Source organism: Pogona vitticeps, chromosome 1 (assembly GCF_051106095.1).
Source record: "Pogona vitticeps strain Pit_001003342236 chromosome 1, PviZW2.1, whole genome shotgun sequence".
In the NCBI taxonomy this organism is placed as follows: domain Eukaryota; kingdom Metazoa; phylum Chordata; class Lepidosauria; order Squamata; family Agamidae; genus Pogona; species Pogona vitticeps.
The window spans coordinates 212,069,254-212,096,521 of record NC_135783.1 but is presented as its reverse complement, the minus strand read 5'-3'; the positions used below and the strand labels follow the sequence as shown (position 1 = coordinate 212,096,521).

The 27,268-nt window shown below is 41.1% G+C and overlaps 1 protein-coding gene across 3 annotated transcripts in view; it reads right to left on the bottom strand.

Moving 5' to 3' along the window:
• The window catches only part of CYTIP (cytohesin 1 interacting protein), a 32,145-nt gene extending 18,118 nt beyond the window's left edge, over positions 1-14,027 (bottom strand). For 2 of the 3 annotated variants that reach the window (XM_078376403.1, XM_078376397.1), the window contains exons 1-3: positions 11,401-14,027; positions 9,553-9,602; positions 8,454-8,508 (exon numbers count right to left, since the gene is read on the bottom strand). In XM_078376403.1, the coding sequence (XP_078232529.1) occupies positions 8,454-8,508; positions 9,553-9,602; positions 11,401-11,574 (279 nt within the window). In that variant the 5' untranslated portion in view covers positions 11,575-14,027. Of the gene's footprint in view, positions 1-647; positions 715-4,316; positions 4,387-5,990; positions 6,085-6,209; positions 6,313-8,453; positions 8,509-9,552; positions 9,603-11,400 lie in introns of all 3 variants that reach the window. The other variant, XM_072982929.2, reaches the window with a different exon arrangement.
• Between the last annotated feature and the right edge of the window lie 13,241 nt (positions 14,028-27,268).

Genomic DNA, 27,268 nt, shown 5'->3' with positions numbered 1-27,268 from the left:
TGTTAGACTTTGGACTCCAAGCCCCAGCATGGCTCAAAGAGCCTCCCCCCTCCCCCCAACAGTCAAAACAGTTAATACAAACGGACAAAATATTATTGACTGATTGGTTTAAGTTATCTACAAACCGTGTTTTATAAATTATTGCCCAGGCTGGTTAAGAAAATAGTGATAATCAAAAAAATTAAAATAATAAAATAGAAAAACAAACAAAATCATAATAAATTAGAACAGTATGAAGGAATGAAGAAAACTTCAATATAAAATGGAATGGTTGAAATCCAGTAGTAAATCACAACTAGAGTAGACCCATTGAATCAGTGGAGTTTACAAATGTGTTGCTTCCCCAAGTCCCCACTGACTCATTGAGCCTACTTTAGTTGTGACTTACTACTGGATTTCAGCTGTTGTTCTAAAAATGGCAAACTTATGCCACAGATTACTATTTACAGGTTAGAGGTCAACAAATGCGAGGTGTAAAGTGCTTCTATTCAACTTTCCCGAAAGAATTTATTTTACAGGGAGGGAAAGTAAGCCAAAAATGAAACCAACCAACCTCATGCCTATTGGCTTGGTTCACATAATTTTTGTAGAACACCCTGAGGTAGTAACATTTTCTTCTCTGGCATTAATAAGCCCTTCAAACTTACCATTCACAAGGTGGTGTTCTTGTAAACATAGAGAACGGAACTCTACCAACTTCTCCTGCAATGATTTCTGTAAAACAGCAAATAACAACCAGTAGTCTTAAACCTGATTAAGACATAATACATTCTTTAAAAGCTGCCATTTAAATCAGTAGCAATTTTGCCACTGACTTCAGTGGGTTGTGGCTCAAATCAACAATAAGAAAGCAGTGTGTTTTATCTCTGTCCTCATGGTACTTTTTAAAAATCAGGATTTACCCAGGTCTGACTGCAATTAAAGTGAATGGGATGATGTACAGGTCATAGAAATGTGTTCTGACACTCCACAACCCTCTCTAAAAAGAAAGAAAGAAAGAAAGAAAGAAAGAAAGAAAGAAAGAAAGAAAGAAAGAAAGAAAGAAAAGAAAGAAAGAAAGAAGCTCAAATTTTAAAACTTAGACTTCAGAATACTGTAGAGGGTGCATCCCTCCTGTCAATACTTGATTCTTATTTTCTATCTTAATTTTTTTTCTATATTTCTCCATCTTGAATGATACTAACATCATTGTTTTAAATTGTTGTTTAATTGTTTGATGATATTTTTATTGTAAGCCGCCCAGAGTAGACGTAGTCTAGATGGGTGGGATATAAATTGAATGAATGAATGAATGAATGAATGAATGAATGAATGAATGAATGAATGAATAAATAAATAAATAAATAAATAAATAAATAAATAAATAAATAAATAAATAAATAAATAAATAACGTTTGTGCTGCATTTAATATAATCATAAATCTTTCAATATTTTGTTTCTTTTGGGGAAGGTTTTTTTTAATACGCATGTCTAAATAGGAACAGTTTTAAAAGACACCACACAGAAAATAATTATTGTACGAGAACTATTGTAGCTGTCAAAATGGACTTGCTAGTTACACCTCTAGAAAGTCTTAAGGTGGAAAAAATGCACAAGCATCAGGGTTTAATTGTCTGGTTTCTACAGGTGCAGTCATAGAAGTGACTGCTGTGTTACACTGCTACTCCTTCATTAAAAGCAGTTCTTAAGAGCTGAAAATGTTCCACTTCCAAATACGTAGCTGGATAATATGTATACTTTTAAACATCTCTTAGTCCTACACTTTGCATGGTTAGATGTACACTTAAATAAAAAATGTAGGTGATTTATCTTTTGGTAACTGTGAATTTCAAATCTTAGAGTGGCATACATTATGGTTATAACAAATGTATTATAGCTAATTCTTTTGAATTCAGTTCCAGTACTTGCAAAAGCTTTCCTCCAAAGAGTGAGAAAGACCCATCGCAAAGTTTGTCCAAACTTGGGTAACCGACAGGATTGGAATCCACTCAGCATTCTTCCTGGTCGCCAAGCTTCATAATCAACTCCTGTGTCCTCATTAATCATGGCAATGAAATATCTGACTCTGCACTTCAGCTTTTTTCTAGCTCCCACCAGCTTGAATGGCAGGAAGGAGTTCCTTCCCTGCTTAGCTGATTTAATCAAAATGCACACTTGCTTATGACCACTCTTCTTGGCACTGCTGTCATTTGGAGGTCAGGGACAGGTGATGGCTCCAGGTTACATAAGCAGTGTAGCTAAAGGGCCTCTGGCCTTCGCACATTCTTCCTTTTGATTCCACTCTTTCTAAACCATTTATTCCCCAGTGGACGAACACAGCAGAGTGAGCAACAACAACAGTAGCCGAAAGGACCGTGCCCCCATCCATATTCTCTGTTAGATATTATTGGCAATGCACTGTCATGGGGACAATTTATTATGGCCATTTCGGCAACATGGAAAGGTTCTTTCAATCAATATGAAGATCTCATGGCACTGGCGAACTTTAAGCCCCTTTAGACCAGAGTTTCACCCAGTTATCCTCTGCTGATACAATTCAGCCAAGGAGATCGGTAACTGGATAACTAGAGAATTAGTTTCCAATTTGCTAACAGTGGCAAGATTGATGGTTGCTAGGAGTATGTTTATTTATTTATTAAAAACTATTTTACCTTGCCTTTCTCCCATGGTGGCTTACATCATTAAAAGACAATATTTAAAACTAAAAAGAATAAGTGTACAAATACTAAAAAGGGTCAAACATAACACACTAAAAGGCAGTAAACAAAACAACACCAAAAACGCATTCAAAGTAGTAAGGCACAACCAGAGACAAAACGCCTAATACAAGAGTCCATACGCTTCTGGAGGGGAAACGGAGTTCCACAAAAGTAAACCATATAGGTGGTTACTCCCAAATGGTCCCAGGGTTGGGGAGCAGTGTATATGTAGATGTTCTTTATTTTTTATTAGATATTTTAATGTTTATCAGAAGTTTTATTTTTTTATTTTTTGTCTGTATTTGTCTTTTTATTAATTTGGAATAAATGGTAAATTAAAAAATAAAGTATCCCCTCCCCCTCCCCCCAAATACCAGTTTGCTGCCTTGATGACAAGTCACCAACCTGGGGAAAATTAGGAGGGACGGGGACTTAAGTCGCACTGAAGTCACACCAGGAACTCAACTTGGACTCAACTTGGTTTACCCCCCCCCCCCATGACTTGCACTCACTTGCAACTTGGAACCATTTTTCCAAGTCACTTGCCAAGTCCCGCCGCCACCACCCCGCACCTACCTGTTCCTGCCACCACCACCACCACATGTTGCTGTCCTCAGAAGCAAGCAGCAGGCTTGCTTTGCCTTTCCAGGAACCAGCCCCACCACTTCTGGACATGATCAGAGGTCTGAGCATGCTCGGAAGAGGCACGCTTGGCTCCTGCTTCTGGGTATGCACAGACTTCTGAGAACACCCAGAGGCTACAGACCTTGCTCCTGAAAGGGTAGCTGAACTTACTGCTTGCTTCCAAGGACAGTGGTGCCCAGCGGTGGCAGGAGGAGGTAGGCAGTGGTGGTGGCAATGTGGTGGTGGTGGGGTGGCAGTGACAGGTAGGCAGTGAGGAGTGGCAGGGGTAGCAGTGAGGGGCAGTGGCATATCAGTGGCAGGAGCAGGTAGGCAGCAGGGGGGTAGAGGTCAGGCCCGCTGTTTCTCAGCATACACTGAGGCAAGGGCCTGCTCCTGGAAGGGAAGCCAGAACTTAAGTTTCTGCGCATGCGCCTGCACCTGTCCCCTCCTGGCCTCCATCTGAGACTTGGGACTTGGATCAAGGCCTAGGACTTGGAACCTAAGACTTGGGATGTGACTCAAGTCTTGTTAGCCAAGACTCAGATTTGGACTTGGGACTCAGGTCCAGAGATTGACCAATATCCCTGAAAATGAGTTGTTAGCCTGCTAAGAGTCTGATTCCATACTGGTGGCAGAGGGGAGGCCCTCTCCTTTATGATCAGCATGGAAATGATGCTGGATATTGGCCTTTAAGGGGAGGGGTGATTTAAAGCCCTGTGGTTAAAATAGGAGTTCTTCCCACTGGAGCAACAGAAGAGGAACGGAGCTGAGGAGTGGGCTTCTCTTCTTCACTACTGTGAAACAAGCAGACTAGCGGAGGAGGGAGGGGCGAGTCATCCCTTCTGTATCACCAGATCACTCATTCTCTTGTCCACCCAGAATTCAACACATTTGCCTGCATGGATTTCTCACTCTCCTATAGTTTCTTGGCAAATCGTAAAATGCAAGGTCACAGTTTCCATCCTGCTTTCCATCCTGTATAGAAAGAGTACCTTCAAACACTGCAACTTGTTTTCCAGTTCCATTCTTTTCATAATCAGGGCTTCATTCACAAGGTCTAACCTGTAAACAGCAAATGTAGCATTATTCTTATTAATCAGGGCTTTTATTGTTGCGTAGAGATGTTTGCACTGTTTGGGGTATCAATTCATACTGGTCAGATAAATATAAGGCAGCAAAGGGCCTATAGTCCAGAGCACCACCTAATTTAGCCTCAAACTCCCTAAGGCAGGGATGTATAACCCATGGCTCAAGGGTCGTGTATATATATATCCTCCAATGCCCTCTCCCCACAGCTATCACCTCCTGATCAGGCTGTGCTGTCAATGAGACCAAACTGCCATGGTAGAGTTCCCTGTCAGCAGGAAAGGTATTCCACCTCCTTGCTTCAGATGACCTCAAAGCAATCACAAACATTGCTTCTGTCCCACAATGATGGAGGGAAAACAGTGGTCTTGATCTGGGGGACAGCCGAAGAGTTCCCTTGAGCTACCCAGTTTCTCCCTTGAGCTACCCAGAATCACTTATCACTGTAAAATCACTGTAAGGTTACAAAGGATTCAGCGCTGGCCTTGAGGTAGACTCCCCTAACCTCAGTTCTCTTGTGTGCACATATATTTTTCTGCCCAACCAACAAAACCAGGTGTGCGGCTTGTATCTTAGACACAATGGAAAAGGCATTGTTCATCTCTGTCCTGAGTCAATGTCCACAAAGGTTCTCAAGAAGAGAAAGGTGGTGAGAGCCATTGCAAATTTCCCCATCACCTAGTGAACATCCAGCTCTGTGCAAACCTTTGCAGAAATCATTCATTTGATTGTTGAGACAGAGAGACACAAGGACAGGATTGTCATGGGTGAACCAAAGCAGGAATAGGAGACGGGGAAGAAAGGGTTCCTGACACTATTGGACTCTAAAGCCCAGAATTTCTGGCCACTGAATATGACACCTGGAGCTATTGGGAGGCCAGCTGCCTGTCAAGGCCCACATATACCTTTCACTCCTAAGCTAAAAGAAAGTCTGGCAGCTCTGGTGGATAAAGTATAAAACAGGTTTTTATGCTTTTTTTTTTTTTTTTTTTTTTGCTTCATCACTGATTATTCTTTGACCAAGAAAATATAAGTTCTAATGCTTAAGAGCATGCAGCAACACAAAACCCATTTATGGATAAATATCACTGAATGATGCCACAAGAATGATTGTAGCAAAGAGATACACCCATGTTGTAGAGGAAAACAAGAGGGAAAATAGGAGCTAGGCCAGCTGGGACCTTTTTGTATTACAAAAAGCAAATTCTCCATGCTGCATTTTTTGGGCACAGTTGCTGTGCCTTCTCTGGGTTTAGCCCCAATGAAAACCACAGAATAACAGAAAAATCTAATCAATTGTCAGTTATGTGTTATATTTCAGGAAGTTGCTGAAGTTACATTACAAACTGGGTATTCTGTAATATTTGAAATCCTTATACACTTCTGGTGTTGTAAGCTCATTGATCCATCATGGGAGACTATGTGATCCTGTACCCATTTCAGAGTCCTCGTAAATAACGGGCTTGTGCTTATTACCAGCAGTAACTTCATTCCTTCTTTAATATGTGAAACATCAATGCAGCAAAAACAGTTGTGACAAGATGTAAAAATGCAGGGATATAAATCTTTGACTTGACTACCTTAAAAGATTCCCTGAAGATTTTATCAAGTCCATCACTTGCTTGCAGCCAAGCCCTTCGGTGCTCACTCCATTGATACTCGCCAAAATGTAACCTGTGATTATTGCAAAATGAAATAATTGGATTGGATATATCAGTCATTGTGTCTGTATCTTTAACAAGTGGTCAGACCATAAGGTGGAGGGAAGTTGGGATGAGGAAGTATTACTTCTTACTTACCACTCTGGAGTCCAGAAAGAAAGGCAGGGCTTCCTTCTGTAACTTTGCAGACGTAAGTACAAGTTTCCATGAAATCTTTTGTTTGGGGCTGACATGGAAGTATCTATAAAACCAGAAACACAGTGTTAGTTGGGAAACTTTCCTTGCATTGTATGGCCCCAACTCTCAGATCTCTGCCAGAATGGCAATATGCTTCAATGTAGAAAGGTTCAATTGAAATATAAAGAACCATGAGGAGGGGGAGCCTCAAATGCTTTGTCATCATCCTTCAATAGTTCCGCCTGAGCAGAAGCCCAAGTAGGTGTGCTAGTCAGCTTTTCCATGCGAGAAATGGTTGCCACATGAAATGGGAAACAGGTCTCCTCTACCTTTAACAGTTGTGCAGAGGAGGAAATTTTAGTGGGTGTAGCTTGTCATACAAGTGGCACTCACTTTCAAACTTCCTCTTCCACATAACTACGAAAGGCACAGGAGCCCCGTCCTCCAGTTCATTGAGCTACCACAGTCCCCACTATTGTGAGATTTAATCTGTTTCCGTATGAATTATAGACCTTATTTCTAACTTTCTTTCAATACATCTAAATCTGTTCAAGCTATTTTTATACAAAACCCTACTCCCCCTTGTCCTATTATGGGGGAAAGGCATTTCCTCTTTTTTTGTCAATGAGAAAGTGACCACCACGCAATTCTTATGTAACAGCAGGCAGTCCTCCTTCACACAGAAAACTCTCAACTTCCTTCCGCTCATCCACCCACCCACCCAATACTAAAGAAAAAATTTCTTTTCTTTAAACCAAAAAGAAGGAGGAGGAGAAAACAACAGGAACAAACAAGCTTCCCACCCAACAACAAAGCTGTCCTTCTCCTTTGCTATCTGGACATTGAGTCATGGCAACTGGACTTCTTTCTTATTAGGTTAAAATATTTCGGTACTAATCCAAGTAGCTTCTTCAGTCTGAGGAGAGTGCAAGTGAAGACTGAAGAAGCTACCTTGGATGAGTAGTGAAACGTTTCAATCTGATGAGAAAGAAGTCCAGTTGCCATGACTCTACTTCCAGATAACCACACCTGGATGACTGAGAATCTTCACAGATATCTCCTTTGCTATATTTGTAATGTTACCAGCAGCTCAAGCATGAATAGCAAGAAATTGGTCCCTTGGCTCATCTAGAGCATCTAGAGCTCTAGTGTGTTGTCCAATTGTTAGACAAGGAGAAAGGAAAGGAAGAGAGACAGACTGCATAAATAGCAGACAGTTATAGCAGTTTAATGCCACTTTAACTGCCACAACACCATCCTATGGCATCTTGTGGTTTGTAGTTTGGTGAGTTGACAGAATTTACTGCTCGTCAACTCTAGTCCAGTCTTCTGACCTACATCAGAGAAACGTCAATATTTCATCAGAATACAGATCTCAGGGTTCTCCATATTACAGCCATGACAGTCAAACTAGTATCTAGCTGCTACAACAGTGTAGTATTGATTGATTGATTCATTGATTGATTGATTGATTCATTCATTTGCCACTGACTTCATGTGGGACACTACTCTAAATGGTTTACAACCATAAAGGAAACCAACTCCAGGCCGTTTTCCTAGGCCTCATATGTCAAGGGCACCTTTTGCTCTCCTATCAGGAAAATTAACCATCTTCCTTATTCTTCCCAGACCACTCAGTATACAGGCATGGTAAAATAGTTATTTGTAACATGGAGAAAAGTCACTTGGAGGAGGTAAATTAGATGAAAGTTGTGGCAATCCTCATGGGGGAAATTGAACATTTGCCCTTCCTCCATTTTCCCAAGGCCACCCCCCTCAACGAGCTGCTATTGTATATATCATAAATCACACAGATTGTTGTTGTTGTTTAGTCGTTTAGTCGTGTCTGACTCTTCGTGACCCCATGGACCAGAGCACGCCAGGCCCTCCTATCTTCCACTGCCTCCCAGAGTTCGGTCAAATTCATGTTGGTAGCTTCAGTGACAAGAGTCACACAGATAGGTAGAGTCTTACCCACAGATTTCCTCCCTTTGTCAGGCCAGTATCCTCTTAATGTGGAGCAGAACGGCAACCTCATAAAGGCCCCCGATGCTCCAGAAGGTTTGGCACTGGTTGCAACGTCATTTATGCACCTTAGCAAAAGATGGGTAGCCTGCTAGAGTGGGAGTAATGCTTAAGGGATTGCCCTTCTGTTCTGTTCTGTGTGCATTGAATCAGATACTGGCTGTGGTGTTAAAGGCTCACCTGAAAGTCAAATCCAAATGTTTCATTGTCTGCTTTGAGGATTTTGAGTGACTTTCTGCTCATAAAAAAAAAGAAAACGCCCACGTTAACAAACCACTGTACAGGAAACATTGTTCAAGACCATATTGAGAATAAATCTACCAGTACATATGTAACAAAGCAATTTATTGGAACAATTATATAATAACTGTGGCACTGATCTTTTACAGGAGAAATGCACATGCCCAGACTTATGGTATGGTGTGAACATGGACTGAATGGAAACATGCAAAGCTGAGTACCAGTGCTACTGAGCACATCCACATGAATGTCTCCTGCAGCTCACAAACCATGGGTATCATTTCTTCCCACTTTAGGGCAGCTTTGCTTTAAAAAACATAGGCTGGTTTGTGAACCAGGCATGCAGTGAAATAATCAAACAATTTCTTCTCTTTCTGCATTAACGCATTCCAGTTCTGCATGAACTTGTTTCAGCCATGAACTGAGCACCAAAGCCCAAGACACTGCAATTATTGCAAGCAAATTTCCTTTAAGAGATTAAAAACATCTCTTTACCCTTCCATATGTTTTGCTTTGCTTTTTCTATTTTTATTTTTTTACAGATTATCAGGAGGCATCAGTTTAATTGCAAAGGTCCAGACCTTTGAAGGAATTGCATGCTTGAAGGGGAAACCCTTTAATGCAAGGAAACAATATGCTTCCCTTAATGTATTAATTTGATCCTGAGTTTCCTGAACAGAAAGAGTGATGGGCCAGTTCCTTGTCTGCAAAAGGTAAGATGAGGGAAGTAATCAGCTCCCCAAAGTAGAGGTAGTTTGGCTCCCATTACATGTCAAGAGTTCTGTCTTTTCTCACTCAACAGCTATTCCCAACATTATCACTCTAATTCAGTACAGAGATAATGTTGAGATAAGCTTATCAGCCACTGGCTTCAAAGGTGCATTGCCTCAAAACTTTTATCAATCTCCAAGCCCATATAACTCACTGTTTCATACAGTTTCATCTTTCAATGCATGCCAAGTGCCTCCATATCACAATTATTACAATATTGATGGTAGTAAACTAGTATTAAGAAAACAGTGATTTTTTTCCTCCTTACCTCAGAGGGCCAGAACAGTCAGCTGATGAACTTGTTCTACTTAAAGCAAGCTGAGAAAGAGAAATGATGGGAAAGAAGTCAATTTTTACAGAAATACATTTTCAATAAAACAAAATTAATTAACAGTATAGATTAGGGTTGAGAAACCTGTAGCCTTCTAGATGTTTACATCTGCCTAGCAAACCCAGGGAAATGATGGGAGTCAGTGGAATGTGGTGGCTCCAATATCACAGGGGTAATGAATCCTTCTCCAGTATTAATCTTGACTTTACAAGAGTTGGACTACTGGACAATTATGTCATGCCATAGGTCTACTACCTCTAAATTCCAATTAGTCTACTACCTCTAGTATGCCATAGGTCTACTACCTCTAAATTCCAATTGACTATTCTTCCCACCCTCTCCCTGCACTTTGGATGAAATATCCCTTAGTAAACAGGACATGTTCAAGGATAGCTGTGAACTAATGCACTGGAAGGGAGTAGAAAGCCTCTCTTTTCAGTTATTTCTTTCAGTTGCTAGAACTATGCCAACTCCAGTAAGATCTGTGAGGAACTCATATGAACCTGCTAGCTTAAGGAGTTCTTCTGATGACTTCAAAGGACCAATTAAATTATGATGATGATGATGCTCTATACCAGAGTGCATTCCAATAAACCAATAATGTACAAATATGCAAAATTTAACATTTAGATACAACCTTAATAGTGCGTGTGCGTGTGTTTATAAACCGGTACATCAAAAAAATGGTCAAAATAAGTAATAATAAAAAAGAATTAAGCAACTGCAAAAAGGCCAGCTAAAAAGTTCAAGTAAGTTACCCAGGCCACTGGACCTCTTCCTGCGCCTAACACCCTCTGGTTTTCATGTTGAACGGATAGGTTTTCAAACCTTGGTCTGAATTGGTCCAGCTCTGGTTCCATACAAAATGTGCTTTGGGGAGAGAATTCCACAGGTTTCAAGCCAAACGGGAAAATGCCCAAAGCCTGGAATTTGCCACCTTAGTCCAAGGGACAACAAAGTCTGGAATCTGTGGACAGAGTCCTCTTAAGAGGAATATGCCACAACACCAACTCTGCTAAATAATTAAGACAGGAATTCATGCCTTTAAATGTCAGGATGAGGATTTTAAAATACTGTACATCCTTGATCTGATAGGCAGCCAATGCAATGTTGTACAATGATGGGAAATATGGGAGTAACATGGTCATTCTAAAAACATTGGTACCACACTATAGTTCTGGCTATATCAACAGCAGCCCACAGAAGTCTTTTCCAAGTGAAGCAGTAGGATTTGGTAAGACTGGAGACAGGAGACATTGAAAGTGCAGTCCCATAGACAGAGTTCCAAACCTCTTAATTCTGGGTAAGTCCATATGGGATTCCAGCCTAAGGAAGTTTAAATGAATGTGCTACTGCTTACAGCAAACATGCTTCTTTATATCGACATATTGTTGTCTCTGGCCAAATGTGATTTTGCTTATTCTAGAACCATTACAAATCATTAAATACATAAATAACAAATGCCTCTCCTAGCATTAAAATGCAATAAAAACAAAAGAATTTGCCATCAATTTCTTGCCCTTTCATGACACCCCAAATCTGTCTGAGGTAGTTGCTTCACGCTGCCTAACTGTAGTGCTGGGTCTTAAAAAGCAGGAGGACCTAATATCTACATAGAAAGTAGTCTGACATACTGCATTGCGGTACCCGGTATACATTGCATGCGCTGGTTCTCATTAGCCAAACCTTGAAAATAGACAATACAGGAGCACAAAGCGTAGCCCAACAGGAAATTTATCATGCAGGTGAGAAAGGTTCTGCGAAGCACTGAAGTGAAAACCCTACCTTCTTGTAGTCCCTAGACAAGGTTTCCATTGAATTTATGAAAGTCCGCATCCTCCTGTTGTCCAGTGGTGGTGAGCTGCTTATTGGTTCCAAGCAGGGGCCATGAGTGGCACTTCCACAGTAGCCCACACAGTTGGCATTGCGGTTCTGCTGAATGAGCCTCTTTAAGGACATCTTGAACACAACGTCAAGTTATTCACACCAGGCTGGCATTGCTAAAGTGCCTGGCCCGACTGAGGAAGCAAAGTAAAAACATAACATCTGCTGTAAGCAACAGTATCAAAAGCGGGGTGGAGGTTGTCCATGTGACTTGTTGTGGTTTTAGACGCAGGTTTCATAAATCTTTTCTCACAGATCACTCAATATTGCTCAATGTTTCTTTTTAAGCTTACAAGAGTTAGGCCTCGCAATTAAAGCAATCTGCTTGTTCCCTCACATTCCTTGGAGAAAGAGAGAAGTAACACTCCTCCTCATGTAGCCTTTATAACCGTTGATATTTCGCATCTTTTAAAGAAGTGTTTTAAAATGTTGATGAGTCTATTATTTTTATAGGCTCACTTTGTGTGTGTATATATATGTGTGTGTTAATACAGTTAAGAAGGAGATTAACATAACTGCTTAAAATAAGCAACAGATTAAAAAGTGCTATTTAAATGTAACATATTGATTCTTCACCAGGAGCCCTGCTTTCCAGCAGAGATATGACTGGTTAGAACAACTCAAGCGCCTTCTTTTCTGGTCCAGGGCTGAGAATGAAGATGCAGAAAGAGTGCTGCAATTTACCTGAGTAAACTAAAATTTAGGCACACCAATGATGAAGACTCTCCTAATATGACATAACAACAAAATACAAATGCAGTAAGAACACAGACACCCCATTGGTGGGATCAGTATTCACTCTTTCACCTAAAGAGTGAAAAAAAAACCACAATAGAGGGTCGAGGAGGGTGACAGCTCATCTCCAAGGTGCCCTCTCTGGACAAGACTTCCAAGGAAAGATTGGAACCTCTGAGAACCTGTCCGGGAGAATACCATGGTTGATGGTATCAAAAGCTACAGAGAGACACAGGAGGACCAACAGGGTATGCCCTCTCCCATCAGCTTCCCTTAAAAGGTCAGCAACTCAACTCTTCTTCTTTTTTGTAGGATGTGGGTTCAGTGACTTTGCTTGGCTGAGCTTCAGTCATGCCTTCCAATTCAGTTTTTGCATGTCTTCCTCTGCATGCTGTCTGCCAGACTCCTCTTCAAGAATCTGAAAACAGTTCTTGCAGTTCCAGTGGTGAAGGAGTGTTTCTTCTTTCGCCCCTGTTTCCCACGGTCTTTTCTTCACTATGTTTATTCTCTCCTCAACATTCTCCATCTTTGCTTTGTTTTGCTGTTCTACCACCTCCAGTGCCTCCTTTGGCTGCTGCTGCTCATGGGTTTTACGTATTCTTCATCTTCTCTTACAGCCCTGAGTGTGGCCACTCAGTGCTCCAGTTCACTTGCTCTCTCTTGCGACAGTGCAATCAGTTTGACCTGCTATATGTGTGCGCCAACATTGCACACACTTTTCAGCTCACCAGCATACTATATTGTCCATTTTATGCTTGCTGTAGCCTTGTTGCCTGTACAAGTATCGACAACAATGCCATTATGTTTAGCCAATTACATTTCCAAGCCTAAAAACAAAGAGGTGGTATCTGCATATAACTGTTATTAGTGAGTCTTCAAGAAATGTGTGTGAACCGGGGGGGGCATTGTATATGTATGGGGGGAAATTGGGGTTGGGGGGGAAGGCTGCTAAAACAGTGAGAAATTAGGACTAGCATAATTCCTTTGAAGTTGAGCATAGCTCAGATTTGTCTTTACTGCTTAGTTCTTTCAAGCCATCTTTAACCAACAGGTGGTACTTATTCTTCTCAGCTTCCCTTTGGTTTCCTGTATCTGCCTTTTTAAGAGAAAAATATGTTTCAGCTATCACCGTGCTTCCTGTAAACTATGAATATGTCTGGGCCTAAGCACAACTGTGGTCACATCGCTCTTCCGCAGTGGTACAGATAGGTGTTCACGAAGCCATTCCCCATGGTCTACGAGACTTGACAATTGTACAGATACTTTGGGGCTTTCGACTAATTTCAGCTTTTCTTTTTCTTTACGTTTTCTTACTAAATGTAACATTTCCTGACAATTAGAGCTTCAGGAGAGACTTCCTGTTTTTATCACTTATACTTCATCAGTAACTATCATCAACTGCTTGATAAACAAGAGAAAGGGTCCTGGACAGTACATTGCTGACTATTTATAGGGAGAGGAAAAGACAAGAGGTTGAAAAAGTTAATGTTTGGACTACAGCTCCCAGAACCTCCTAGCTATCATGAGTAATCAATATTCTTTGAGTCTCAATAAAAAGATCTATTTTTCCTTAGCTCTGAAAATAAGGAAATATTTTTGTAATGGCCACCTGTTGCAGTGAGAGTTAATTTTCCTTCCTCTCTTTCCCCCTCATCTTTCTGAGGGCTACCATATTGTGGATGCTAATGTGTACACGGGTTTCCTGGATAACTCAATGGTTTAGTTATCTGGCTGCGGAGCCAGAGGTTGAGTTTTGATTCCCCATTGTGCCTCCTGCAATTAAAGCCAACCTGTGTAGCCTTGGGCAAGCTGCACAGTCTCAGGATACCCCTAGAAGAAGGAAGAGGTACAGTATTTCACTTCTGAGTATTCTCTACCTGGGGAACTCTGAACAAGGGTCACCATAAGTCAGAATTGACCTGATGGTAGATGATGATGATTATCAGAATATTTTATTTATTTAAAATATTTCTATCCCACCTTTCTCCCCCAAAGAACCCAAGGTAGGTGCGAAGACAGACCTCCCAGCCCCCCCACTCCCTCCCAACAGCTGCTTTGCACACACACACACATGCGTACCAGCGCCGGCATGAGCACTCCCCCACTGCTTCGCACACGCGCCTTAGAGCACGCCTCCCATGTGATAGAGAGTGCTCCTTCTCATGTGCACACGAGGGTGGGGGTGTGCCTCGCCTTTCTCAGCCAGTCTGTGGTCCCAAAAAGGTTGGGACGACTGTTTTAGGATATTTTTCAAAGTTCTAAACTATTCCAGATATGGTGACTAAGGAGAAGCAAGATGTAACTCCTCATGAGTCAAACCTATTTAGGAGCAGGTGCTCTTAAATAGGTTTGATCCATGAGACCAACCAGAACACATGTTCCACAGGGATGTCAATGGAAACTATATCTCCCTCTGCCCTTCAGTCTCTGGCCTTCTGTTCAGGAAGCTGAAGATCATATTGTAGTCCAATAACACCACTGAGCTGCCATACTTATACAGGTAGGTACATTATGGTCAACAATATCTCTGTTATACACATTTTTCAGTTCCCCATTAAGATTGTAGTTTTTTCCCATCTCAGTGGCAGAGAGAGCTTAGAAAAGTCAAGATCACACCTTCCAGAATCCCCCAGCCAGCATGGCTGCCGGAATCCCTCAACCATGGCAGCTGGTGGGTGCAGGGAAGTGAAGCTGAAAAAAGTAATATTTCTAAGCTCTCTGCTACTGGTGTGGTGCGGAATTTCAGAGCAACAGCCCCCACTCTTGGCTCATGTCAGGAAAGCGTCATGTTGTGTGAGGGCTTGACCTTAGCTCAGTACCCTGACACCTTACATGCTTTCCCCTGCCACAGCAAGACAGCTAGCTCCCCATCCTCAGGCTAACCCACATGGACGCTTGCTTCCACTCAGCCCAACGGTGCTGTGCCTCATTTTCTGTATTTTGTTCCCTCTCTAGTCCTCCTGCCTTGATGCCACTCTCTTTTGATTCCCTTTCATCTTCATTGCTCCAGCAAAATACCTGCCTGCCTTTTGGCCTGGCAAATGGACCTCCGTAGCAGTCAGCCCCACTGCCAGCTCTCACCCGAGCAAGCAAAACAAAACAAAAATCAAGAAAGGAATGAGGAATGGAGCTGGTAGAAAGCCACCTGTTCTTCTGCAGTGGATCTCCCTTTGGAAAGAGATTCTAGGCCAGGGCAAGCTGAGCAGTGGAAATCCAGATCCCGGCCCAAAGGTTTGACTTCTATCTGAACCCAGCTCCACCAGATCAAAAGCTGAACTCTTAACTCATTTGAAAACAGAAGCAAAATAGAGTTGTATTTAATACCCCTTGCTATTAGTAGGGGCAAGTAATGGAAGAGAGTGGAGACACAACACACCTGTTTTTCTAGGATAAAAGTCAGCCATCTGCTTGTTATTGCTTGTTTTTCTGCTGAATACAAACTAGGCAGTTCCCCCAGGGAGAACATCCTCTTTCAACTTGCTTGAATGAGATGACTAATGTACTTGCTGGTACTCAGTGACTCAGGCTTTCTTTACCCCCCCCCCCTTTAGCATTGTTTTCTTGTGTATTGTAGAAAACAACCAGTGTACCTTTCTGACCCTTAAATATCATACAGGCCTTTTCATTTTTCTTGAAAACGCAGTAAACTATCCTTAAGATCCATCAACAAGTGAGGGAAATTGTTCTTGCATTTCATCACCAACAGATTGCTCCACTTAAGAAACCAAACAAATCCACAGATAGTAATGTTGCATTAATATTGTTAAGCAAGAAATGGAACAAAATACAGTCAGCTAACTAGGACCTGGGTTGGGAATAATATGGGAAATAGTTTTAATACAGCACACAAACATAGACACACACAGAGAGAGAGAGAGACAGCCTAGCTCCTTGGTATTATTGGAGCAGCACATAAGTGGCATATACTGCCCAAGCTGATGGACCATTAAAGAAATTCAAGAAAGGGGCCTTAGAAATTAAAGAAATTTAAAGAAATTAAAGAAATTAAAGAAATTCAAGAAAGGGGCTTTAGAAGAATTGATGTTCTGTTTAGCAGTCATAGCAAACTGCCATTGATAGAGTTTGTTGCAACCAGGGCGTGAGCTGAGAAAATGTGATCTCTCCCTCCCCATGCTGTTGCCTGCTCTCTGTAAAAACAACAACAAAAACTTATTTTCGGCCCTGATTATCCACCTCAGTGCCAGGGCTGTCTTAAATATTAGTCTCTTATGTATATGAGAGGCAAACAGTGGCCACAGTCCTGTTGATGTTCCTGTAAGGTTTGTATGACTTGCCATGACTAATTGCAGCTAATGGACAAGGTAGCAGGGCCCATTTTGGCTGCACAATCGGGTATGTAACCAGGCACATGATCAAAACATACCCTTGTACCTCATCAATTGCCTGCAGAAAATTAGGCAAACCTCACATTGGTTTCTGGCCAATATATTATACACATTTTGGCAGGAAGAGAGCTCGATAACAGTAACCTGCTATTAGTAAGCAGTGCCTGTCATAGTTGTAGTTGTACAAGGGGTAGCCATGTTAATCTGTGCAAGCATCATCGGTGAAAACAAAATAAGTGGGGGGCACTAGTAGTGAAACATTTCAATCTAATAAGAAGTCCAGTTGCCATGACTCTACTTCCAGATAACCACACCTGGATGACTGAGAATCTTCACAGATATCTCCTTTGCTATATTTGTAAAGTTAACAGGATTGCAACTGATTACAAAGAAAAGCTTGTAGGGAGAAAAAGTTGATCAATGGCTGTAAATAGCCCACCTAATTAACATTCATGTTACTCTACCATTGTTACCTTACCATTGTTATTTTACCTTAATAATCCTATCCTTTATAGTGAAAGACTTGCATATCCAAGATGCTATCATCACAATGTTTAACACCCACTAACTTTCTTACCAACCAACTGGATTCCAATACTTTGATGCCATGGATAAATATTTGCCATGTCATGTCTCCTTTTCTTATGTCTGACGAAGTGGGCTTGTCCACAAAAGCTCACATTTAAAAATAGAAAAGTAAGTCTTTAGAGTGCTACTGTGCTTTTGTCTTTTTCTTTCTTTTTTTTAACTTTTTATTTATATAGTATTTTGTTTTCACTTATATTGGTAACCAGTGACTTCCAAGCTATGCTGAATGGAGCATCCACCACATCCAGCATCCCTTCATCTCCTCTCTCCCATGCTTAGGACTGTTGCCTTAGATCATCACATCCCCAGCAGCAAGAGGATTCTGGAATTTGTAGTCTCTCAGAGCAACATGTCTAGGTTGGTGTCCCCATCCCAACTGGGCTACAATGCTTTTTATACTAGCATTTTTATGCATGCTGGTACGTTTTTTTCCCCCTCAGCAGTCTATTTGGCTACCATTCTGTGGCAATGAGCAACAATTGAGTTTGCTGTTTGGCAGAATTATACTCCAAAGCAGAAATGAGAAGAATTAAAAAGGTCAGAGAGAGAAAACCCCACTAGACAGGTAACCTTCCCCTACAGCTTTTCCAGGAAATCTGAATCAGTTGAATAAATAAATAAATGTTTATGTAAAATTATCGACTAAATTGTCATGTAATTTTAATAAAGGCAGCCAACTGAGCAAATATATCACCCTGTCACTGAGTTACTCGGTAGAGCACAAAAACCACGAAATATTTATGGGGGTTTTGTGCAGGACCTGGTCAGCTCAAATCTCATTTAAAAGGCTTAAGACTTGCATCACTCAGAGAGGAATATGTAGCTTTCTTTCTCATAAGCTCGTTCTTGAACTGTGCTGTGACTCAGATTTGATTCTCTTTTTGAGTCACTGAAGAAAACTCTCTTAGATTTTCCTAGCATGCCACCTCATTACACTAGATCGATGTCCAAGCAGCTCTTGTATCTTTTTTTTTTATCAGAGCCAGTTTTTTGTACTTGCAGGCTTCAGTAAAAATTTGAGGTTTTGAGGGCTGTTTCATAAGGAAAAGCAAGCATACTATCATGTATGATATGAAATGTGACATGTCTTGTGTCTTCTCTGCCTGTGTGAGCTGATCCTGATATAGTGCATAATTCTATATGCTTAATTAAAAAGAAAGAAAGAAAGAAAGAAAGAAAGAAAGAAAGAAAGAAAGAAAGAAAGAAAGAAAGAAAGAAAGAAAGAAAGAAAGAAAGAAAGAAAGAAAGAAAGAAAGAAAGAAAGAAAGAAATTGTTATATGTAACATACTGTTTAACTAAGTCCAGAATTTTGGCCCTGAAAGAGACTTTTCTATTATGTTCCACACATTTTTTATAGAGTTTGTCTCTGTGTAGAAAAAAAAGATGTGACCACCATTGTGATCTTCAATTAAGAGGAAAATATGGCATCTTTCGCCCTATTAGTCTGAATGATTTTAATGGCAAAATGGAGTTGCTTATCAAAACTCCACTCTAGCAGAGTGAGATAATAAAGATGTGCTAAAACACTGGTTGAAATCCAGTATTGTAGTAAATTGTGACTAGAATAGGCTCATTGAATTAGAGGGGATTTGATGAATCAGCTCCCCTCTAAATTTAATTGATTAAATGGTAAAAGGTAAAAGGTAAAGGTTCCCCTTGACAATTTTTGTCCAGTCATGTTCGACTCTAGGAGGCGGTGCTCATCCCTGTTTCCAAGCCATAGAGCCAGTGTTTGTCCGAAGATAATCTTCCATGGTCACATGGCCAGTGCGACTTAGACATGGAACGCTGTTACCTTCCCACCGAAGTGGTCCCTATTTATCTACTTGCATTTGCATGCTTTCGAACCACTAGGGTGGTGGGAGCTGGGACAAGCGACGGGAGCTCACTCGGTCGCATGGATTTGATCTTACGACTGCTTGGTCTTCTGACCCTGCAGCACAAGCTTCTGCGGTTTAGCCCACAGCGCCACCACGTCCCATGATTAAATGGCCCAACTCCAATTGTGACTTATAGTACTACTGGATTTCAGCCATGGAAGCAGCAGTGTCACTTCAGACCAAATGTAAGGGATAACCTGCAGTATGTTACTGCTAGACAGATACATAAAGCAGGTGTCAGGGACAAACCTGTGATAGCGTTCCAGATGTTGTAGTGTCCAAATAGGGCTAAATCGGTAATGGTGTTAGGATGTGAGAGATAGTTGTTTATTATAGTAAATATTTATGTCAACAAGCCCAGACTACATGTATAACAAATACCAATAAGTCTAAGCACTATGAGTTTATTATATTATACATATATTTTTAAACAATAAATGTTAATTAATGTTTTAACAAAGACCAAGTGATTATTGGCTGTCAACTGCTGGCACAAACACACACAAGGGAGAATATAAACCTTTGCTTGGCAACTGTTTTTTCTTATTAGCAACATGCTCAAACTGCCATGCACCGGCTCTGTTAGCTACATTTTACATTATTTTTATACCTCACGTAAACTGTATAGTGTATATGTGTGGAGTACTAGTGTGATTGGTCATTTAATGACTGAATGCTGATTGGTTGCTGTGACTAGAATGTGGTGGGGACGAGGGTGGTTTTACAAGATTAGAATGCGGGAAGTTAGAGCTGAAAGAGAGAAGTCTGTTCTAGAGTCAGTGAGGAAAAGTAATCTGTGCTTGAGTGTGGATGTCAGTACATTAGAGAGCCTGTAAAATTATTTTAATCTTGTGCTACAGAAAGGAAACATTTACTTTTTACTGTTTTTTTACCTTTATCTTTCATACCTTAGACTCTACCTTTTCCTTCATACCAGTTACTTGTGAATCCTGAATAAAATCCTTATTCTTTGTTTAAATCCACTTACCCTCATTAGCTTATGTGTAACTAAGAAAAGGCTAAGCAGAATACAAAAAGACAACAAACGCCCACATTATGCTAAACCACATGTTGCCAGAAGGAACAAAGCAATTATCTAAAGTGGAAAAAAAGTTTCACTAAACACTTGAATAAGGAAAGACACTGGCTTATGGCAAGAAGGCTCTGGCTAGGGCAAAATAGAAGAGGCAACAGTAAAATATTTGGTTGAGATTTGAGGGGGGCAGTTGTGCTTTTCGATCGGCACTTTTACTAATGGCACAAAAGAGTGCTAGCTGGGTTTAAAGTGTTAAAACGTATCAAGGAGGTGTCTGTAACCACCTGAGGAATGTGTAGACTGCTAATGTGAAAATCAGAGGAAAAGTCATCCCATCCTCGAGAAGTAAAGTTGTTCCAGCGTGGCATTTAGACATTATACAGTACATCCTACCTGTACAGTACTGTACTCTGAAGTAGGAACACTCAAACTAGTCTATATCAGGTCTACAGCAGGTTCATGTGCATTCAGGTGCAGATCTGTTTCATATACTTTCCTTACCTGTCTGAGATGTTTTTAATGAAAATTCAGATTTCTTTTTATATAAAGTGTCCACTATGGTATGATATTTCCCTAATATGTGCATTTTCCCATTAAAAAAACAACCCCTAGTTCACACAGTTTGTACACATTTCAGAGAGTTGTATAATCTAAAGAAGAACTGTATTTCAATCTACATATTAGCCCTGGAAGTGTGAATTTTTTGCACTGTATCTTTCAGACTTGATGAAATCTAATTTGTCAAATTCTAGAATTGTGTATGTTTTCATTAAAACATATGCCTAATGAAATTCTTCCCCGTTCCTATTCTGGAGTGGTGCAGCCCATTCCATCACTTCATTCTGCTGCACCTTGGCAAGGTGGAGCCCCATCCCTGCGAAGGATCATGATGAACTCACGGGGTAACTTTGACTGTGATCAGACAGGCATTTAACCTGCTATTTGGACCACTGCAGGGATGGACTAGTGCCCTGTTAAAGATGGCAAGCAGATGTTGCTGTTGCTTAGTCATTTAGTCGTTTAGTCGTTAAGTCATGTCCAACTCTTCGTAAGTCGGACACAACTCTTTACTGGAGTGAAGAGTACTCACATTTACTCTTCACTCCAGTAAAGATGACATCTTTACTGGAGTAAAATAGCCCACCGCCAGGGCATTCCAACCCTCATTTTTCTTGCCCAGGTCAATGGGCTACTTTTTTTTTTTATGCATTAGGATTGCTCTACTTTGGTTCATCTCCAGTGCATGGGATCACTGGGAACTGACCAAAGCAAGCCTTCCTTTTTCAATTTGCCAGTTTTGTGAAGTGAGTCACTTCATGTGTACAGGCAATTAAATACTTCCCAGGCTTAATGGAAGTGTTTAATTTCCAAAGGCAAAGCAAGGAGGTTGTCTTTGGAAAGCTGAACACTACTGTGCTTGCATCTGTCTGTCAATCTTTGAAGGGGGGAGCTTGGCTTGGCTTTTTAAAAGGGGTAAGTGGAACAGTAGCTGTGGCAGAAGAAACAAGAAAGGGATTTCCAAAAGCAGTGAGGGGATTCTGTATTTCAAAAGCCGAATCTTCCTGTGTGCAGCATGCACCCCTTCTCCATGTCTGTGTGCAGCTTGACTTGGCTTGGCCTTTTAAAAGGGGCAAGCAACATAGCAGCGATGGAACTAGGAGATGGGGGTTATTGTTTGCTTTTCTTGACTAGTTCTTTGAGTGAGAAGCAAAGACACACGCCCCATTTTCCCCTCCTGTCTCCTCCCACTTCTGATGGCAGGCTGATAGGGACCAAATAGAGTAGCTCCGGGTCCATTTTGATGTGAAGATCACCCCAAATGGCATACCAGACCTCCCAGTGACTCTATTTAGCCCACTTCAGCCCACTCCAAAATGGGTGTGTGGATAAGCCCAAATTTGTCTCACAGTGTCAGTTTTTTCTCAGATGAAATGGCAGCACAGCTATCCCTCATAATGAAGAAAACAAAGCAAAGAAAATTAAGTTAATGCTTGAAATGCAGAATATTTAAAGCCTATTGGTGATCATCAAGGAAGTTTGAAATAAAGAGGCCACCTACCAAAACTATAGAAAACTGTATTTTTAAAGAATGCTTTCTAGCTTTAAAATCTCAGGGACAGTTTCTAAAACAATATTTTATTCTTTCAGCTAGAAGACTCAATGTGATTACTGTGGTGCTCACATTTCTAATGCCTAGCCAAAAATTACAGTAAAGGGATGGATGGATGTTAATAAAAATCACCCTCAGTTTTCTTGTACCTGAGGTAAGCAAAGTAGAGAATAATGCCGACAGCATCAATAGCACAACTACCTCTTTCCTTTACTTGACAGTGTAAAATGCTGTGTCAAGGAGAACAGCTTGGTGCAATACTCTTGTGTTTTTCAGGCTGTGAAATACTTTTCTGCTTCTGTGAAACAAACAAACCCTTGATGATTACTTTTCCTAGCATGAGCCATCATTTTCTTGCTTTATATTAAGAACAATGGCTGAAATCCTGTTGCTTAAGATAATAAGTCACACTAGAGTAGGCCCATTTGTTTCAGTGGAGCATACAGATGAATTTATTGCACCTTATTTATTCAATAGGCCTAATCTAAACTAAGCAACAGAATTCCACTGAAGGATTTCATCCAATGAGTTCATGCAGTAGTCTTTTTTTTTTTAACTTCGGGTTTTGAAAACAAAGCTTGTTACTCAATGTGTCCTTCTCCTCATACCGATGTCTGAAGAAAACCACAACAATCTTGACGACACTGTTGTAGCATCATGAACCAAACTAACTTTGTGACTCAGCAGAGCAAGTTCATTGCAGGGCAAGCTGGTGGGAGGTTGAGGAACATGAAGAAACACGACAGTGGGAGAATGGACTGGTGACACTGGCATTGTAGAAAAGAAATATAGCTCCCAGACACCAATAAATTGTTGCCACTGAGTTTTATATTTGCATTCATTGTACTGTGCGTAAGTATTACATCTTGTTCTACAGAGCTTTAAAGTCACAAAGAGTGGTGTTGTGGTAAATTTGGAAGTGCAGGTGCTCACCATTATGGTTGTCATAGTGAGCCACCCACATAAGGAGAGTCCAAAAATACCTACAGCTGGTTTGGTCTATATCAACAAATGAAGAGCAGATGTTTTGTAATGTTAACGGTGTTTAATTACACATTCAAGACAAAACCATTATGGGATTGGCATACTATATATTTAATAATGCAATGTTCCTGAGAAAGCCCTTTGTTGTGGTGGTGGTGGTTCATTGTTATGAAAACGATAAGCCCAGAGAAAACAGGGAAGCCTGGTATGGGCATGTAAGATGTACAGTGAAGAAGCCTGACATGGAAAAAAATGATTAATTTGAAATATGGTGCCGGAGGAGAGCTTTATAGATACCCTGGACACTCAGAAAGATGGACAAGTGGGTCCTAGAGCAAATCAGACCTGAACTATCCCTGGAGGCAAAAATGGCAAAACTGAAATTGTCAAAATCTGAGAACATAATGAGAAGGTAAGGTTCTCCACAAAAGAAAATAAAGCTAAGAAATGTTAAAGACAGCAGCGAAAGAAGAAAACCAAATATGAGATAGATTGACTCTCTAAAAGAAACCATAGCCTTGAGTTTGTAAGAGCTGAGCAAAACTGTTGAGGACAGGACATTTTTTTGGAGATCTCTCATTCATACAGTAAGGTCACTGTAAGTTGGTGGTGACTTTACAAGACATAGCAACAATAAGGCTCTGGGTAGAAGGTGAAAAATAAAAGCACAGATGGTTTGTCATCACCCTTTCCTGTTGAAGTTCATGGCCCAATAAGACAGGTAAAAATATTGGAAGTGAACAGGCTGTCCAGATGGGAAAGGTTTGGCTTCTTGGATCATGGCCATGTTTCCATATAGGAGGATCCATGGCAAGAAATGAGGTGCATCTCTCATGGCTGGGAGGATTATTTGGTAAAACAAAGTCTTGGCCAATGTTAAAAAAACCACGAGGGTTTTTAATTACATTCTGTCAGGGGGGCAATCATATTCCAGAGGACATCAGCTGTAGAGCACAAGACCAGAGACTGGGATGGTGGAATATGAATCTATCATGAAGAGGAAAAGACAATGAGGAAACAACTGGAGGGAATAAGCCATGGCTTCAAATGTCTTTCCACCACTGAGCATGGGGGGAAAAACAGGATGAGCTCTTATACTCTTAGTACAGGAAGGCAGATGTGATTTAACAAGCATTGACAAGATGGTATTCCTTATTAGGATGTTGGGATGAGATTCCTTACTAGGATGTCGTTACTGAAAGATACGACTTATGGAAAAGGAACAGACTGACCCTGAATGGAAGAGGAGTAGCGTTGTATTTTAAGGCATTGCGTTTGAAGGCAACGAAACATGAAACATGGAATGATGATGGAAGGCAGTGAGTTAAAAAAAAACCACCAGAGAGAAGGATACAACAGTGACATCATTGTGTGGGTCTTCTACAGATCTCCAAGCCAAACTCAACACTTAGATGATCCTCACGTATGTCATCAGATTACCAAACATTCAAGGTGGAGTAGTAATCTACCCTGATATATCTTGGTAACCCAACTCTGCCAAGAATGAAAGGTACAACAAATTATTCACTTGCCTTTGCTGATGGCTTTGTCTCCCAGAAGGTGAATGAAGCAAGGAGGAGAGGAGCTGTCCTGCATCTGGTCCTCCCCAACAGGAAAGAACAGGTCAATAAGGAAACACTGGTTGGAAGTGACCGTTCTCTACTGATTATACTGAGGGCAGAATGATGTGCATTTTGGGAGGCGATTTTAATAAGCTTTCAATTTTAAAAAAGCTGATTTCAGGAAGGTGGGCATCTTTCAGAGGTTTGGGGGCTGCACATACTCATCCCTGGACTTTGGAAGACTATACCTGTTCCTGCAAACCCCTCCCGTTCACATTTCCTTACTGATAGGATATGGAAAAAGCATCCTTGCACCCTCTAGTGACCAAAAACATTTAAAACAGATTTCATAAATCAGGGATATGGGAGGCAAAGGGTTCTGGTAGCCGTTGAAAACATGGCAAAATTGCCAATAACTAACTAAATAAATGATCCCCATAATCAAAATTTAAAAACAAATGGAGGGGTGAAGGATGCTAGAAGAGGCCTTGAGGCCCATGTGGCCCAAAAGCCATCCATTACCCACCTCAGGCTGAAGGGAGTACTGGAAGAGATTCCACAGTCAGAAACACTGAGAGAAAGAATGGCCGGCAATTTCTCAAAGGTGGGATAAAAGTGTTTCCATGAAGAAGAAAAGTATAAAGCAGCTAAAAAGGAAATGTAGGAAATGAAAGGAGGGACAAGTCGCCCAGTCAATATTTGTAGGGAGGACGTCAGGAGGCCTAAAGCACAGAATGAGCTAAAGAGGGTCTCCATTTATGTTCAGAGGAAAGGGAAGAACTGTGTGGAAATGTTTGGAGCAATGCTAGAGGGTGGCAAAGCGAAGGCAGAATTGTAAAGAAGGCAATGAAGGAGGCTGTGGTCGGGATAGATGAAAGGGGGGGGTACTAGAGCACCTAACTAAAAAACAATAAAAAGAAAAGAAACAACACCTAGTGAGAATATGAAATGAATTATACAGCCGGTTGATGGGCCATAGCCAAAGGGTGCTCCCTGATGGTTCCTCATTATTCTGGAAAGAAGTCACAAATAAGATGGCGACAAACTGAGAGGGATAGCTAATACTTCAGAAGGGGACAGATCCCACAACAGAATTCCTTCCAGTTGCTGGTTTAAGCTCTGCTCATCTTGGATGGTTGAAGGAAGGGGAAGTGGTGGCCGCTATTGGTTTGAGGTGATCTCTCCTGTCAGCTTTTTGTTGTGATTTTTGTAGTGATTAGCCAGGGACTAAACATCTACAGCCATGTGAAAAAGAATGTACACCCTTTCTGAATTCTATGGTTTTATGTATCAGGATACGATAAAAATCATTTGGTCCTTAGCAGGTTTGAAAATTAGGTAAATACAACCTTAAGTGAACAATACACAACACATTATACCATGTCTTGATTTATTTTACAAACATCAAGCCAAAACGGAGAAGCCATGTGTGAAAAGTTAAGTACAACTAATATATATATGCTTCCTAGCAGAGAGGGTATGAAGTGCCAAAATGGTGCTTCGCCACAAACCACAAATTGCAACCCCAGTGGCACGACGAACCATGAATCAATTTGTCAGTGAGGCCATGGGGGCTATCCCTTCCCTCCTCTTCCTATGCCATGGGGACATCGGAAGAGGAGGGAAACCAGGACCCAAGCCATGCCACAACCCTGCTGCCTTTGCAAAGGCAAGCGGGGGCTGCAGTATTGGTTTGATTCTGCTTTAATGCCCTCCTCTTCCTATGCCACATGGCCACAGGAAGAGGAGGAAAGGGGAACCAAGCCATCCCCCAGCCCCAGGGGTGGGTCGGATTTATTTTATTGATTGATTTGATTTATATCCCGCCCATCTGGTCTATTCAGCCTCCTGAAGGGGAAATCCCTCTGTTTATGCCCCCAAGGAACAGCTGATCCACAGGAGGGGGGGCATAAGCAGCTAGGGAACGAAGGGACAAAAAGGGCTATATTCCTTGCTTCTTATTTGTTGGGGGTCTCTGGACCCCAAGAATATGAAGCAACGAATATCTGACGAATCATCTGTATTAGTTGAATATCCCGATTCATTTTTATATTCACCACCATGTTGACTTCCTAGTCAAAGTCAGGGACTTTTGTGCTACCCCTGCCTTGGAGCTCCAGCTTACTTCCATTACTGCATTTTTGCCAGCCACTTTTCCTGGTTCCAAATTCTTGTCTTCTCTTGATCAGCAGATGAATACCATGTAAACTGCAGTCAAAACAGAATAATTACTGAGAACTCTTTAAAATGAACTGTACAGTGGACCTACTAAAATTAAATTCAGATGCTACATGTGGTTATATACTGTTGGGAGATTTCCTTTTGATGGCCTATAAGGGTTTTACAGCAGCTTTGGTAGCTTTTCATTATGTGACACAATCAGTCATACAGATTTGCTGCTTTTATGAGAAACAAATAGTTTCACATAAATATGGAACCACACCTCCCGTCCCCTCTGGCCCTCTGTTTCAAATTATTTGGGTGTCTGTGTGGATTCACAACACATCAAGTGTTCACATACACACAC